The sequence below is a fragment of the Sinocyclocheilus anshuiensis genome, unplaced genomic scaffold (assembly GCF_001515605.1).
Source record: "Sinocyclocheilus anshuiensis isolate Anshui unplaced genomic scaffold, SAMN03320099.WGS_v1.1 scaffold249, whole genome shotgun sequence".
NCBI lineage: Eukaryota > Metazoa > Chordata > Actinopteri > Cypriniformes > Cyprinidae > Sinocyclocheilus > Sinocyclocheilus anshuiensis.
The window spans coordinates 701,001-718,387 of record NW_015540871.1 but is presented as its reverse complement, the minus strand read 5'-3'; the positions used below and the strand labels follow the sequence as shown (position 1 = coordinate 718,387).

General features: G+C 40.2%; 1 protein-coding gene across 1 annotated transcript in view; it reads right to left on the bottom strand.

Moving 5' to 3' along the window:
• Window positions 1-6,360: 6,360 nt before the first annotated feature.
• Window positions 6,361-17,387, bottom strand: part of LOC107688097 (E3 ubiquitin-protein ligase RBBP6-like) — a 17,156-nt gene continuing 6,129 nt past the window's right edge. The window contains exons 4-17 of the mRNA XM_016485663.1: window positions 15,825-15,866; window positions 14,503-14,591; window positions 14,311-14,407; window positions 14,011-14,153; window positions 13,705-13,877; window positions 13,524-13,627; window positions 13,052-13,419; window positions 12,858-12,930; window positions 12,617-12,702; window positions 12,503-12,532; window positions 12,042-12,416; window positions 11,744-11,866; window positions 8,446-10,308; window positions 6,361-8,356 (exon numbers count right to left, since the gene is read on the bottom strand). Of these exons, the coding sequence (XP_016341149.1) occupies window positions 6,880-8,356; window positions 8,446-10,308; window positions 11,744-11,866; window positions 12,042-12,416; window positions 12,503-12,532; window positions 12,617-12,702; window positions 12,858-12,930; window positions 13,052-13,419; window positions 13,524-13,627; window positions 13,705-13,877; window positions 14,011-14,153; window positions 14,311-14,407; window positions 14,503-14,591; window positions 15,825-15,866 (5,043 nt within the window). The 3' untranslated portion in view covers window positions 6,361-6,879. The remainder of the gene's footprint in view (window positions 8,357-8,445; window positions 10,309-11,743; window positions 11,867-12,041; window positions 12,417-12,502; window positions 12,533-12,616; window positions 12,703-12,857; window positions 12,931-13,051; window positions 13,420-13,523; window positions 13,628-13,704; window positions 13,878-14,010; window positions 14,154-14,310; window positions 14,408-14,502; window positions 14,592-15,824; window positions 15,867-17,387) is intronic.

Sequence of the window (17,387 nt, the reverse complement as noted above, 5' to 3'; positions counted from 1 at the left end):
CATTTCAAATGTCTTAAAACATAAAACTTTCTTTTTTCTTTCTGTTGCATTTAAGGTGATATATGACAGGGACATATTCTCATCAGGCTCTGTTAAATTCATCTAAGTGATGCCTGTCCCTTCAGTCACAGTTCCCATCACTGTTTGCCTTAAAATAAAATAAACTAGTCGAACGTTATGCTTGCATAAACCTCTCAACATCAGAACCAGCTATGAAACCAACCAGACACACACGGTGAGGCAGACAACGTCTCGTTCCTTCACAAAGCTCATTGAAATTCTGTGCACAGCTCTGGTCAAAGGCGGGGCCAGGCAGCAGTGGTGGCATACGGGAGATGCAATCAGTGCCTCTCACCACTGCAGCCACTGTTGTAGCCACAGATACAGACAGAGAAACAGCCAGCAGCAGCAGCTCGAATAATACCAAAGCCACTGCACACATAATAGCGCTTTGTGGCCTGGTATGAACCTATGCACAGAAGACAATACCGCCGTCCAGCACTGATTTAGTTCCACATCGCCAGTCAAGCTGAGTCTAAGCAATCAACCTATTTCCATGCTATTCTATAGTGCAAACAGTAAAGAATATCAAATTTCAATTTGTGATAAATGATTTAGAAATCTTTATGATGCACCCTTCAAACTCTGTGTCCTGTGTTTACACACATCAGGCAGAAGAGGTTGTTCTCTGCATCGTTCACTACATTTGCCACACTATGGGTTGGTATATTTTGCTTAAAGGGACAGTCCATCAAAAAATGACATGTCGTTCCAAACCTGTATGCTGTTATCTATCCCGTGGAACATAAAAGGAGTAATCTTTACAGAGTTGTTTTATATAAAATGACAGTTCATAGTGACGTGTCAACTTTTGAAAAGGACCAAAAAACATAAAAATAGACCATATCATGACTTGAGATTTCAAGACTTTCGAAACCAAACAATAACTTTTTTATGAGCACCAGTCCAAAATTAATTATAAGATAATCTTCCCCTCTGCTGGAGCTCTGAAACCTCAACTTGATTTAGAACGACAGGAAGAGAAAACAATGACAAAATATAGCTGCAAGCAGCGATGACGGGCCCAAGCCATCAGCACAACTGCCACCCCGGTGGCATTAGGAAAATGGTGCCCAGCGGGCACATGCATTTACAGTAACCCTCTGGCAGTCTGGTTTTAATGGTTACAGCAATAAAAGGGTTACACAATAAATTTAACAAAAATGTTAAAAGTTTTTGACACAACACAACGTATTGCCATTCAGTCATGTTCTGTTTGGAACATTACAGATGTCCTTGACTGCTTGCGTAAGGACAATGTCACATTAGTGACTAGAATAACACAAATCTTACCTTCAAGGGGATTTGTATAATTGGGTTTATTGCTTTAAAATTTACTTCAGCGAGTAAATTCACCTGATATCTTTCTTCTATTGCAAAAAAACTGCAACAATACATGTAAGGCTTTCCTGTGCCAAATACAGAATCAGTTTTCCCAATTCATTGTCAGTTTTCATGTTTTGTTAGGTAATAATTACCTGTATTACATTAAAATTAGCCATTGGTTACTGGATTTAGGAACAAAAAATATCCATTTTAAATCAATCCCATGTACGTTTTTTTGCTCTTGTGAGGGATAGATTGAAAAAGTGATAAAGACAGAGTTACTGCCAGTATGTGGAATATTTTAAGTGTCTGACAGGCCAAACATATGGAGGCTACCAGAATGCTGCTGGCACTGAATCTGTGTGTCTGTGCCAGGTGAGTGGAGAGCCCTGCAGAGCTCTACAGCCAGACCAGACACACTCATTAAAGAAGCTGCTGTATTGTGAGTCATGTGAGTCACCAGCTCTTGTGAACCTCCATGTTTGCCAGAGGATGTTCTGGCATAGTCATGCGCAATACAGCTCGACTTTGGCATGTGTAGCAGTGCTGATGCAGTAAATGGAGGGATAAGATGCAGGTATCCGACTGGCAGTCACAAAAACAGATGAATGAATCAATCGCGAGACAAATTAAAACACATGAGGCAATGTAAGTGAAGCAGCACCTCCCCACGAGCAACCTCAAGGCATTCAATCTTCAAAGATGAGACTGTCTTGAAAATACATGCAAAAACACATATTCACCTGAGATTTCCTGACAAGAGAGTAATGGAAAACAGAAACATCCACCTTTAGAAACATACTCATACATTCACCAATTGCTGAAGACCAGACAAAACAAATAAGCGTCACCACAAGCTTAAAGGGGTCATATGATGCGATTTCAAGTTTTCCTTTCTCTTTGGAGTGTTACAAGCTATTCGTGAATAGATAAGATCCATGAAGTTGCAAAGACTAAAGTCTCAAAACCAAAGAGATATTCTTTATCAAAGTTAAGACTGACATTATTTACTGTCTTTACATTTATTTTGAAAGATGAAGCTCGCGATTATGGTAAGGGGCGTTACATTTCCGATGAGTGCTTGCGGTGTTCGGCCAATCACAATGCACTGGGTCAGCTGGCCAATCAGAGCAGACTGCGCTTGTCGGAAGGAGGGACTTTGTAGAAAACGAAGCGTTTGAGAGAGGCGGGGCATATAGGACCTACAATAATGTACAGTATTTGAAAAATAATGTGTTTTTTGAACATTAAAGCATGTCAACATATTCTGTTACACCAAATACACAAAATAATGATCTTTAAAAAAGCATCATATGACCCCTTTAAACAAGACAGATCTGCATATGCTTCATTTTAATGAGGCAGACTTGGCATGGAGCTTGGACACAGAACCAAACAAGACTTAAAAAGGTGGTGAAAACACAGACGAGTGAGAAATCAGAAACAAAAAATACAAATAAAAATTCCAGTGTGATCTTTTGGACGCCACTGTATATAGATAAAGCATTAATATTTAGCAGCAATAAAACCTAAGCCACACTTTTATGTGATGATTGCATTAATATATAATTGGACGTACATAATTATTAATCTTTTAGCATCATGTTTGTTTAATAATTCTATATATATTTTTAAATATCAGGCCAGTAAACCTCTGGCACAGCAAAAAAAAAAAAAAAAAAACGAAATATGCACTTAATTCACCACATAATTCCAAATCCCGAACAACATTCAAGAACAAACAGAAACACATCAACTGCACCATTTGGTAAACGGGCAAAGTTGCCCTGTATTCTTGCATCTCACACCGTATTATCTGTACTAACAGTATTTATAATACTCTTATGCAAAAAGAGGGATTGGCCCATATCCATTCCCAGCCTTCTTTCCCTCGGAATGTGTATGTATGTAAGTATAAGGGCGGAGTGTTTGCCCTTACCTGGCATCCAGCAGAAAGGACTTCCAGAGTGCAGTGTATGGCAGGTTTTAGCAGACTAGCACACTCAGCACACCGAAAGCAGTGCCAGACATGGCGGCAGGGGGAGACTGGAGGAAACTGGAAGCAACAGCATGAGGGGGCAAACCCTCTTGTGAGGACAAACACAGGACATATAAAATGCTGGTGCCAAACATTAACACTGTGCCAACTCACCAAATGAATGCTCTCTTTTCAGCTCAGTATCAACTGATGGATTTTTGAGATCGTGTTTACTTTGTTTCATTTAACAAAATACATGAGGCAGATTATTATTATTATTATTATTTATTTATTTATTTTATGAGCATTGGTACGTGGTTCAAATCCATGCAAAATGTTTTTGTCTTTTGCATTTAAAATGTTGTAATTCTTTAGGAAATACATTTTGGGTCAACTATAAAAGGATCTTCAACTGACCTGAAAAGACAGCTCAGGCATCAAAGAAGAATCAATAATAAAATAATAAGTCAATGACATCAATATGGCGTGTTTGTTATTGTCAACATGTCAAGCACCATCTTTGTTTCATCAATTTGGCTTAAACCGAACGTGCCTTTTGCCCTTTATATTTGCCTACACTCTAAAAAATGCCGGGTTGTTTCAAACCAACTTTGGGTCAAATATGGACTAACCCAACTTTTGGGTTAAAAATGTAATGTAAAAATTTAACCCAATGGTTGGGTTAGTCCATATTTGACCCAAAGTTGGGTTGAAACAACCCAGCATTTTTTAGAGTGTAATGAGAAGGGCAGATATGATTAAAATGTGCATTTTAGGATGAGAATGTTACCAAACCTTGAATACTTGACTCTGTGCTCTGAACTTTTTCTCAACAAGATGCTGCTTCAGTGGGGTGGCCACCTTTTTCCGGGGTGAATAACCTTGTATGCCCTCTTGTGGTTAGGCCTATAGCATAAAAACGTAGTGAGCCGCTCTTCTGCGCCGAGGAGGAACGATGAGGTATCGGTTTCATTCTTAAATGTATTCATTATATGGGTTGAAAATTATTAATCCGGCGGGAACGGACTTTTATAGACAAGCCTTACACAAACTACATTTTACATTCCTACATTTTCAGGCAGGCCTAGGCCTATATTGAATCCTGCAATAATCCTAAATACAACCCTAGACTACAGGAATCCTGCCCTGTCCTGTGGGCTTTGTTTGTTTTTTTTGTTTTTTTTTTCCTGCAGGGTTCCAGCATGATCTCCACAGAGAACTACAAGCCGTCAGGATTACTGCAGTTTTTTGTTTTTTTTTAATTAGTTATAAAATGTCTGCCGTCCTCAAGTGGCTGACAGAGGAAACACAACCACTGTGTTCTCAGTTCAAAGGGTATTTTGCATAAATATCAGGTTGAGGAATGTCTGTTTAATGTTAGGAATCTATACAATTTAGTAATAACTTTTGTCTGCTCGCAATGGTTAAACAATAGTTTAATATTTTTATTATTTTATTGTATTTTTATTTCACATTTTATATTTTTAATTGTTTTACTGTTTCTATTTCAAATGTTGGAAGTGGTCTTTGCTTAGTAGGCTATAACTGTGTCACAGTCAGTTGTTGGTATTAGAGGGAGAAAGGTTATCATCGCAGAGAACTTTTGACTGGACAAAAATCTTTGTAGTCATCAGGCTTTTTGGTCCGTTTTTATCAAGAGAAAGACTAAAATTTAAGTGCATGCATGTACTAAAATCCATGTAGGTTAAGGTAGTTTCTGTAATTTAAAGGACACCATTACACTGTTCCCCTCTCTGGCATCCAAAGCATATATTTCAGTAGTGCTAGTTTGAATTGTATTCTACTCCTTCCTGAGGCCACTCTTTGACGCAACATTCAAATTAAAACATCAGTATACACAACATTCAACATTTACATTGTAATACAAATTATTGTTATTGCTAAATAATTTGGACTATGAAATACTAATAGTAATAAAAAAATATATATTTACAATTTACAAATACCACTTTATGTACATTAATGAAAAATGTAAGAGAAAAGATTAGACATTGGGAAATATGAGATTTATGGCAATTCCCTCCAATACAGAAAGGAAAACCACAAAAAGGATTCCATCTGAGGAAACCTCACCGGAGTCATGAAAAAGATGGTTCTTTTGAGTGTAATTCTGAACTGTTTTCCATTTAAAATTTTGAAAGTGATAAGTTAAACAAACGCATAATTATTATCACAAAAAACTGTTCAAACTCATGCCAGATTCTTCTTTAAAATATATATAAAATAAAAGCCCATGTGCCCATGGACAGTAAGGCACTTACAATGGAACTGGCCTAGGCAATAAAACGTATTTCAAATGTATAGCCACAAACATTTAAATCAAACATTCATTTTAAACATGTAAGAATAATCAAATTTGCTTCAATAGGTTTTTAAATGGATATGGGCATCAGATGGGTGTGGCACCACTGAGAAAAAGAGCATCTCAGCCAATTACAAGTAAATATCGGACAATTAAATATTAAGCTTAAACGTTTCCAAAAATGTAATAGTTGGTACTGGTGAAATACATCTACAATAAAAAACTTTATTTTAAAAGACAACTATGAACAGTCATCTATGATTCCGAAGTAATCTTTATTACCAAGGCATGAAAATAAACAAAATGAGAGACCATTCATATTTCCTGCACAAATTTATTACCCTCAAAACATATGCAATTCCATTTCAGCAGATAATTTAAATTACTCTTATGAAGGTGAATTATAATAAAATGAAAGAGTAGAGGAAATATTCACAGTGCAAAAACATACACTTTGTAAATCTGTGTGCCCCAATGGCTGGACACCACTCTCGTGTTACCTCTGTAACAATATTATCATACGGTCATAATGATATGTTTCTCTCCAACTTAAACATACAGGAAATGAGGTACAAAAGGGCTTTTGCAAACTCTTGCAAATTTTGCAAATCACATTCACATTTCTAAGGTGCTTCCTCTATGATGGCCTTAATGCAAAACCATGATGTGCAAAAACATACACTGTAAATCAGCTTGCCCCAATGGCTGGATGCCACTCTCCCGTTACCTCTGTAACAATATTATCATACTGTCATAATGATATGTTTCTCTCCAACTTAAACATACAAGAGATGAGGTACAAAAGGGCTTTTGCAACTCTTTGCAAATTTTGCACATCTGCGATCACGTTCACATTTCTAAAGTGCTTCCTCTACAATTGCCTTAATGCAAAACCATGATGTAATGACAATCTGCAACAATTTTAAATGAGAACCAAAACATTCATGAAAATTCAGAACCCAAAATAAAATAACCTTTATCATTAAAGTAGCTACTCTCTTACATTGGGGGGAGAGGTTAGCGTGGTCTTTAACCATTGAGAAATAGCAAACAAAGCATGTCTTTAACCATTGAGAAATAGCAAACAATGAAATCTGAACAGTACTTAAACTTAAGTGCAGAACAATATTTTTAATTTTTAAATGCTTCTTAAAGAGGAGTAAATTAAACCAATGGTTAAACCTAAAATGAATTAAACAGTTACTTTTGCCTTGTGTTCGTCTCTCTCACTCTCATCTTTTTCCTTGTCATCTTTGTCTTTGTCCTTGCTCTTTTTAGACTTCTTTTTCTTATGTTTGTGTTTCTGTCCTTTGAGCTCTGATTCAGACTCATTACTAGTATGTTTCTTATGCTTTTTGTGTTTTTTGTGCTTCTTGTGTTTCTTCTTTTCCTTCTTCTCCTTTTTGTCCTTTTTCTTCTTTTTGCTGTCCTGACTTCCCGGAGAGCTGGGGCTGCTGCTGTGTCCGTGGCTTCCAGATGGGCTTGGACTCTGGCTGCCACTGCTGTCCCTCTCTCGCCCTCTCTGCTCCATTTTGCTCTCAGTGTCTGAGGTCTCACTGTCGCTTTCGCTGTAGTCAGGGACAAACGCAGCCTCGTCTGTTTCCCGTGCTAAATCTGAGGACAGTCTTGTGGAGCGTGCAGATGGAATTTTGATGTGGTCGCCATGTGCGCCACCTTTCTCTGCATCAGTTCTAGGCTCTGGAGTAAAAGCTGTATGGGGAGTCCTGTGTTCCCGGTCCTTTGCGGGACGTGCGTCAGAATGCCTAGAACCCTGGCTCTCCTTATTGCATGGCCAGTCTCCTTTGTGGTCCTCTGTCCCTGTTCGTTTTGGCTCTGGGGCATTCTGCGATGATGCTCTCTTATTCCTACTTGGACTTTGGGACTCCTGAGGTGCTTCAAGAGTTTTTCTTCCAGAGTCTGTGTGCAAGTCTTTTACCCTTGTGGGTGGGGAGGGTGATACTCTCCTCCTGATTGGATTTCTCTCATCTTTTGATCTTGTGCCTGAGTGGTCTCTTGCATCATCTCTATGCTCTGCCTTCCTACTGGTGACACCTGTATTTGTCTCCCTTCCTGCTGGTTTTCTAGAGGTTGGTTCAGACCTGTCAGCTTGCCTATCTCTGGAGGACTGGGAAGAAGAGCTTCGTTCACTGCCATGGTCACTACCCTTCTCTTGTACACGCTCTCTTTCCTGATTAGGTACACTAGGGTTCCTTTTATCAGTTACCTCACGATCTACAGTGCTGCTGTGGTCTCTTTCTTTCCCTTTGTCTCGTTCTCGTTCTCTGTCTTTCTCTTTGTCAGTATCTTTCTCCTTATCACCTGATGTGGAGTCCTTGGCATGTTTGACTTCTGCCTCTTTGGAGACAGGCAGAGCTTTGTCAGCATGTGGAGACTCCTTGCCAGCTGATTTCACTGCAGTGTTCTCCTCCGAAGGAGCAGAGCTGGATGTGTTGATGTTGCCTGTTCTGTTGGTAACCTTAGAATCATCATCCTCAGATTCATAGTCTTCCTTTTCCCACTTGGAACGGGGCACTTGGATCATGACAATTTCATCCTCAGCAGGAGTGGAGCTGTCATTGGTATATTCCTCCAGGGTCTTCACCACAGTCTTCTTTAGGTCAAGCTTATCCTCATGCTTTTTGATGGGGCTTCCACCTGTGGAACTGGTGCTGCCAAACACAACAAATATGAATAAGTTGATAGTACAGATTAAATAAAATAAAAGTTGCCATGTACTTTAATATTTAAATCATCTCACCTGGTGTAATCAACCAATATGGACCCTGACCCATCGGGAGCATGAACCTTCCTCCTCAATTTTCCTCTAGACTTATCCAGTCTGCCTTTTCCTGTAGCATGAGCAGAGTCCTCAGCTGAAATTGGCCGATCAATGCTAGATATTCTCTTGCCAATTTCCCTGTTGATTTTAATCTTTCTTACAGGCTCTGGCTTAATATCCATCAGAGATGGAATAGCTACTTTCTCCTTTTCAACTGGCCTTTCGCTCTCCAGTCTGGTTTTAGGTTTTGGAGAGTTTTTGGCCACGTCAACTTCCATTTTTGCTACTTTTACTGGAGGAACATCTAGGTCTTTCGCAGGTGGCTTGTCGTCTTTACGTTTCTTCTTATCCTGTTTAGTATCAACTGTCTTAGCGGGCATCTTCTCCTCAGTTCTCACAGGCTTCTCTGGCTCTTTATTAGGGACCTTCCCATCTTTGACAGGACCTTTGTCTTGCTTTGCAGGGTGTTTCACCAATTCTTTCTTGCTTTTGACCTCATCTTTGATGGGCTTCAGCTCCTGGTGTTTGATGGGCCTAGACTGCATCAACTTGCGTGGAAGCATGAGTTTGGACTCTGAGGATTGAGGTTTGCTTGGTTCAGATTTGTGGGATGGTTCGTCTTTGACTCTCTTAATGGCTGGTTCAGTGGGAGCCACTTTATTTCGTGGTGCATCAGATTCTTTCTCTCTAGCAGGTTTTGACATCTTTCCTGATTCTTCCTTCTTCTGCCCACTGTTGTCAGACTTGCGTTTAACTTTGTCAGTTTTGCTTTTAGTCTTCTCTTTCTTTTCCTTTACAGGGGTAGTCTTGTAGGACATTGCAGCGCTATCCATGGGCTCATCCCTGACAGGTGTGGCATCGTCACGACTTGAATTCATCAGCATAGAGTCCTCTTTACGATCGTCTTTTCTGGATTCATCCATAGAGTCAGAGTGGCTGAAGAGGTCACCATCTTCTCTCTTCTTTTTGCGATGCTTTTTATGCTTCACAGACTTGGGGTCTGCAGCAGTGCTGCCACCGGATTCTCGGTCCTTGAGAGGTTTCAAAGACTCTTTGTTAAGTCCTCTCCCTGCTCCAGTGGTGTTGACGTGAAGGTGTCCATACTTCTCAGCACACTTCTCTTGGTATGTCATTGCAGCTCTGCTTCTCAGTGGGACACTGTGGCTCTGAGGTGGCAGCGGATAATCCTCCCGACGTCCCCTGCTGTACGGGGAGTTTTCTCTTGGTCGCGGAGGAGCAAAATGTTCAGGGGTATAGGAGTCTCTGCTGCCTGGAGCACGTCTTCGCATTTGACTACCTGGCGGGTGGTCGTAGCTCTTGAGGTATTTATCGTACCACTCCCTGTACTCTCTTTCCCACTCTCGATATCGCTCTCTCTCATAGGGGTCACTCTGGTCTATGTTGCGGCCATAATAAGCCTTAGCATCATAAGGAGGGAGCTCTCTGTACCTCCCTGCATATTTGCGCTCACCCTCAATTTGAGAAGGGGGTGGGAGTTTCTTGCTGGGACTGTGATTCTTATATAGAGGGGATCTGGAGCGGGAACGATAGATTCCACTTGCCATTCCACTCATCTCTCTACCCCTATACGATGGTGATCTACTGCGGGAGCGATGGTACGTTGGAGTGCGAGACCTAGATCGATAGCTACGGCTTCGACCTCGGCCCCTGCGGGAATATGGTGAGCGAGAGTAGGAACGTGATCTGGAACGAGAGCGTGATCTTGACCGAGATCGGGATACTGACCGAGAGTAGGAGCGTGGTGATCTGGACCGAGAGCGGGATTTTGAATAAGAATATGATGAGCCACTGTAAGAGGAATCCCTGTAAGGAGATTTTGATCTGCAAAAAAAAGGTAATTGAGGCAATTTAGTTGATGCCAAATGTTTTCCATCAAAAATTACATCTTGGTGGTGGACACCTGTTAATTTTCCTAACCTAGAGTAGGGATGGTTCGTCTTTGACTCTCTTAATGGCTGGTTCAGTGGGAGCCACTTTCTCTCGCGGTGCATCAGATTCTTTCTCTCTAGCAGGTTTTGACATCTTCCCTGATGCTTCCTTCTTCTGCCCACTGTTTTCAGACTTTCGTTTAACTTTGTCAGTTTTGCTTTTTGACCTCTCTTTCTTCTCCTTTACAGGAGTAGTCTTGTAGGGCACTGTAGAGCTATCCATGGGCTCATCCCTGACAGGTGTGGCATCATCACGACTTGAATTCATCAGCATGGAATCCTCTTTACGATCATCTTTCCTGGATTCATCCATAGAGTCAGAGTGACTGAAGAGGTCACTATCTTCTCTCTTCTTTTTGCGATGTTTTTTATGCTTCATAGACTTGGGGTCTGCAGCAGTGCTGCCACCGGGTTCTCGGTCCTTAAGAGGTTTCAAAAACTCTTTGTTAAGTCCTCTTCCTGCTCCAGTGGTGTTGACATGAAGGTGGCCATACTTCTCAGCACACTTCTCTTGGTATGTCATTGCAGCTCTGCTTCTCAGTGGGACACTGTGGCTCTGAGGTGGCAGCGGATAATCCTCCCGACGTCCCCTGCTGTACGGGGAGTTTTCTCTTGGTCGCGGAGGAGCAAAATGTTCAGGGGTATAGGAGTCTCTGCTGCCTGGAGCACGTCTTCGCATTTGACTACCTGGCGGGTGGTCGTAGCTCTTGAGGTATTTATCGTACCACTCCCTGTACTCTCTTTCCCACTCTCGATATCGCTCTCTCTCATAGGGGTCACTCTGGTCTATGTTGCGGCCATAATAAGCCTTAGCATCATAAGGAGGGAGCTCTCTGTACCTCCCTGCATATTTGCGCTCACCCTCAATTTGAGAAGGGGGTGGGAGTTTCTTGCTGGGACTGTGATTCTTATATAGAGGGGATCTGGAGCGGGAACGATAGATTCCACTTGCCATTCCACTCATCTCTCTACCCCTATACGATGGTGATCTACTGCGGGAGCGATGGTATGTTGGAGTGCGAGACCTAGATCGATAGCTACGGCTTCGACCTCGGCCCCTGCGGGAATATGGTGAGCGAGAGTAGGAACGTGATCTGGAACGAGAGCGTGATCTTGACCGAGATCGGGATACTGACCGAGAGTAGGAGCGTGGTGATCTGGACCGAGAGCGGGATTTTGAATAAGAATATGATGAGCCACTGTAAGAGGAATCCCTGTAAGGAGATTTTGATCTGCAAAAAAAAGGTAATTGAGGCAATTTAGTTGATGCCAAATGTTTTCCATCAAAAATTACATCTTGGTGGTGGTCACCTGTCAATTTTCCTAACCTAGAGTAGGATCGCCTTCTCTCCTTCTGGATCTTTCTGTACTCCAAAAGCTCTTTGGCAAAGTCATTGGTAAACTCCTCTAGTTTAGACGACTTCTCCCTGCTAACGAATCGACATTGGGAACTATTTATCAAAGACAGGAAGGAAATAAAACTTTGCAGTTAGACACTCAAAAACACAAATAATTACAAAATTACTATATATTAACATTTTCATCTATGATTATGGAGGGAGGAATGAGCAAACCAACCATTTTAATAAATAAATATATCTTAATATACATGTTAGGATTACTTACTCTTCCTTCAGTCTACGCTGCTGACGGTAAAACTCCTCCTTGGATAGAAAAGGTGCTGTTGGCATAGTAGAGATAGGGTTGACTATAGGTGGCTGCGGACCAGGAGGCACCCATGGAGCTGTCACATTTGGTGGGACAGGTGGAAATACAGGTGGTGGAATGTTGTAGGGAGGGGGAGGCTGCTGTCCTGGAGGATACTGTATGGGGTACTGCTGTGGAACACCACCAGGTGGCTGAGGCATAGGGTGTGGTGGTGGAGGAGGAAAAAGAACAGGAGGCACATACACTGGCGGGACTATAGGAGGAAGGTTTTGTACTGGAGGAGGCTGTGTTCTTGGTGGTCGCTCACTAGGGGCTCTCCCTCTACTTGAGGACCTGATAGGATAAATAGACTGGAGTGAAGTATATGTCTCTTTTGGATTAAACTGCAATCTTTTAAGAATACACTTCTGGATACTTACGGATCCCATGCAGGACGGCTTCCAGTCGGCCTTGGTAAAAAAAAAAAAAAAAAAACCAACAACAAAACAAAACCTTAAATATTAAGAATGGCCAAGTCTACAGAAAAAAACAGCTGAAATTGTGCTGATATTATCTTACCTGATCTGTGCATGTGGTGCTGAGTTATATTCGGCTTCCCAATTACTGGGACATGGTATCCCTAGGCAACAAATAGAAGGGGGGATACAAAATTTTACTCATGGAAGCATCAATATTTTTTATCTCAACTAGTCTTGCTCATGTGATATTGCTTTAATAGTCTGTGTAATCCTCTTATATTAGCAAATATTAAGCATACTATAAAATGAGTAATACCTTTGGAATAGAAGTTGTCGGGACAGAGGTGTCTGATGAAGGCACAACAGTAGATGCTGGGAACTCTGGTTCCCTGGAGGAGGAGGAGGAGGAGGGGGGCATTAACTCCAGAAGACAAATTTGAATCCAGTACCTCATGTTTTACACAACCAGTGGATCCTCTTAAGTTCTAGAAATGCTATAAAATTACTTACTTAGATGGAGGGTCATCCTGCTTAGTAGAGTGTTGAGGAGAGTTCACCACAGGGCTATAGTTTGATGCTGCAGGTGCACTGCTGCTGTTTACAGTGGAGCTGCTAGAAGGTGGTGGGGTGCTGGAGGGCTGATGAGTGCTAACAGGAGATAAAGGGGCAGCAGGTGTGCTTTGGGGAGGGGTGCTATCAGCTGCTGAGCTCGGAACATGGGCCATCAGAGGGTCCTGCTGGCGTGAGGTTGCCAGTCTCATAGGTGGCCGCTGGGCAGGAGTCTGTGTTTGGGCTCCTTGTGCAGCAGCTTGAGCAGCAGCTGCAGCTTTTCGAATCCTCTTGGTATAACCAGTTTCATTCCTAAAATTATTCACTGCCTGGTGTTGGAAAGAATAAATTGTCTTAATGTTCTACTATTAACTTAGAGGTGAAGACACAGCTGTTTAACAACAACAAAAAAATTAGGATAGGGATTTCTTACTTGGCGAAGGAATTTGTTTGCAATCAAAGCATCGGGAGATACATCTGATTGTTTGCAGGTTGGGCAAACATGTTCATCAGACTCCAGCAAACACGTTCGAATACCTGCGGGCAAAAGACTGTAAGCTTTCAAAGGTCAAAAACACTTCACCTTTTTTTTATTTGTTTGTACAGACACTTACACTCATCACAGTAGCTATTTCCACAGCAGGGGATAACGACAGCATCTGTCATAAGATCCTTGCAGATCAAACAGAGTAGCTCGTCAGGTACTGGATCTTCTTCCTCTGAGGATGAAGACTGATTTTGGGGCAAAAATGGTGGCTTCTCTTTCTTCCCAATGGCATAGGCCTCACTAAACACAAAGCAAAATGCTGTCAGCAAAATTGCCATGTTGAGGTCATTACCTATTGTGAGTTTGTAAAACTGCAAAGATGAAAATATGACCCTGCAACACAATCACTTACAAATAGGCCAAGTATACTCACGCATCAATAGTAGGAATGGCATACATTCCACTGTTGGTCAACATGACTCCCTTTCTGTTTGGATCATCAACCTCAACCATGAAACTCCGAGGGATTCCTGTGCTTTTCTTTATTCGCTGAGGAGCTTCAAAACTTCGATCCTGCTAATGCACAGTTGATATTCAAGGTTAAATTTCTTCTCAGACTAAATGAGCATACTAATGGTAAAAACATTTACACAAGCAAACAACTGTAGCAAGCATTACAAAGTTCAAAACAATTGTCATGTTAAAGCAGCTGTGGTAATGAAAACCCAATTACCCCATTCGTTGGGCAATTTCGGATATAATGTCCAGTTTTTCCACAACGAAAGCATGTGTAGTTTGGGGGAGGTGGACCAACAAGCTTCTTTGCATAACTAATGAATAGAGATTTGTGTTAGAATTGATGCCAACAGTAATTTAAACAACAACAAAAAAACAACAACAACAACGTCTTGAATTGCACACTTACTGGATTGGGTCATAGTCATGGTTGGACTGAGACATCATTGCTTTAATTTTGTCTTCCTCTGACGCATTTGTTTCAGCAAGATTGGCTGTCTGTTTAACAGGCAATAATTTATTCACAAATAAAATCAATGTTGGAATGTTCACTTGTGCCCAAAAATTTTGAAACCTGGTCCTGCAAGAAGCAGCTTCTTGCCTCCATCAGTGTGAGATCTTTAAAAATACTACAAAATGAAGTATGAGTACCACCTCAGGCCTTAAAATGAGAAACAAAGGGGCAACACACTTTTTAAATTTCCCACAGCAAGAGAGCAAAAATATTAAATTCATAATCAAAACACAAACTACCTCATGTGCAAGACTCAATTCCAATTACACGCATGCATTGCCCATGTTCTAAGAGATTTTTTTTTCCATTTGATAAATTTTATTGCGATGTGTCTTTTTATGGGCATGTGCCAGATGAATACAGACGATTTCATACTAACAAATGCAATGCATTCATGGCATACGACATGTACACAGAACCAAAATGAAATGACACGATCTCCTGTATTCAGAGTATCAACCTGAAAATTAAATTTGCAACTGTACCAAAATTACACTATATTGTGAAGTATTTTGACATCACATGGAAGAATAAAGACAATTAACTATTAGCAATATAAAGTATGATACATAATGCTGCTGGTGTCTTTAAAGTCCAGTATGAAGAAAAATGCTTTTTTACAAAAGTCCACAAAAAAAATAAAAAAATAAAAATCCTAAGGTCATTAAAAACAGCTGGAAAAAAATTCAGCGTGATCCGCAGTCTTTGATCACAAAAGATTGTAACAGGTAGGTAATCTTAAACACCTGTGATTAACATAATGTGGGCAAGAGGTTTAAACTGTACTCCAACTCCACACTGATAAAAGGCAGTGAGCTCACTCTTTACAGGACGAGGCTTTCACAAGTTTCAACAATTACACAATTAGCACAAAAAAAATGAGCACACATCAGCAACAAGACTTATTATAAATCTTACATTTAAAAAAATAATGTAATTACTGATATGCACCATATAAAAAATGCGAAATTATCAATATTACGATGGATAAACAAGATTGTCTAATGCAAAACATACAATTTCACAATGAGTATTGCACAACAATTTTCACATAATGTTCTGCGCATACATAAACACAAGCTGAATGTGACAAACCACAAGATTTTTTACATAAAATATTGTTCACTTGTGGCTACATTATGGCTTGCCAAATCAAAAACACTGAATTTTGAAACAGTAGAGTGGAGTGTATCAAGTAGATGCAGAGTTTAAAATACCTTTGAAAGCAGGGCCAGTGAAATGGATGAAGAATCATCCATCTGTCATCGGGAAAAAAAAACATTAAAACAGAGGGGTTTCACCACTATGACAAGGCACAACTCTTCCATGCCCAAAAGAAAGAAATTGGACATATAAAAGTCTCCAAAATAAACACTATACAAACACAAATCACTTAGTATATTTACAACCAATTCCTATTGGACACACATGAAATTTTGTATGTAAACTCCAGGCTGTAAATTAGACATTTATATATTTTATCTTAAGGACATTACCAATTAATGCATATTTCTTAGCTTTGATTCACTGTGGGGAAAGTAGTATAGCATCATAGCTGTTCCAAAGAAAAATAAAAAAATACCTATGGTGAGTGAACACACAGGGCCTTAAAGATGTGACCGAATTAAATACTGATGTTTTATTGTAAAACCTTGCAGTAAATCATATTAAAAAATGCAATTTATTCATGTAGAAAATATAACTATAATACAACAGGCCATATAGGATATGAAATACGCAAGATATGAAAAAACTGTCCCACAAAATGTGCCTCATAGTGGGTCACTGCTTTTATAAGTAGTTTGGGTCTCAGCATCACACAAGTACATGGGAGACAAGCAAACTACAAGTGCTATCACAAAAATGTATATATAAATAAATAGTAAAGCATTATAGCATAGTATATGTTCAGCTGTCACATATCAGCGATCCCAGTAGCTGTTTTGCAAACATTTGAAATAAAACATCAAATATGGAAAACAAGTACAAAAAAGTCACACGATTAAAATAGGAAAAGGGAGATTGCTGTGGGGCATTAAAGTACAATGTTAAAAAAAAAAAAAGTGTTGGAAAAAGTTGTTTTGTTAGAACAAAAGACAACTTTTTTAGCGTAATTCACCATGTCAGAATGGCACAAATATTAGCTGAAACTATGACCTCTAATTACAAACACTGTGGCCAAGAATCACTGATATAGACTTTTTACCAATTACCAATAAAATACAAAATCTCACTATAAGACCAAAATAAGAAAATTGTATTGTATACAACTACACAATTGTGTTGACAATTGGTCAGATTTCATCCAAAGTGGTCCATGTTCTTTCATTTGCCTATAGCTTTTGAAAAATAACAAAATAAGCTACAACAAACAGTATAAGAGAACACCTCTTAGGTATGGCTTAGGGCTGCACGATATATCGAAATTATTGAAATATCGCAAATGTAAATATCACAATATGCATATCGCAAGGGCGTGCGATATCAGAATCATTTTAATAATAGGCTACTTAAATCAAAACGTTGCAAAAGGTCAAAGTTTTAGTTCGACGCATATAGCAGAGAATTGCTTGACGTTAAAAAGAGTTAAGTGCAATAAGTTGCAGAAAACAACTCTTTGCCGTCTCGTCTTGCTGCCTGACACACACCTGAAGCGGGTGCACAAACCGCATCTCGCACAGTGTCGCTTCCGTTTTGCCGCACACGTGCAAAGCGCGCGCACACACAGAGAGACACATTTCAGACCGAGTTGATTCGTCTTTCGCATCTCCTCATGTTTG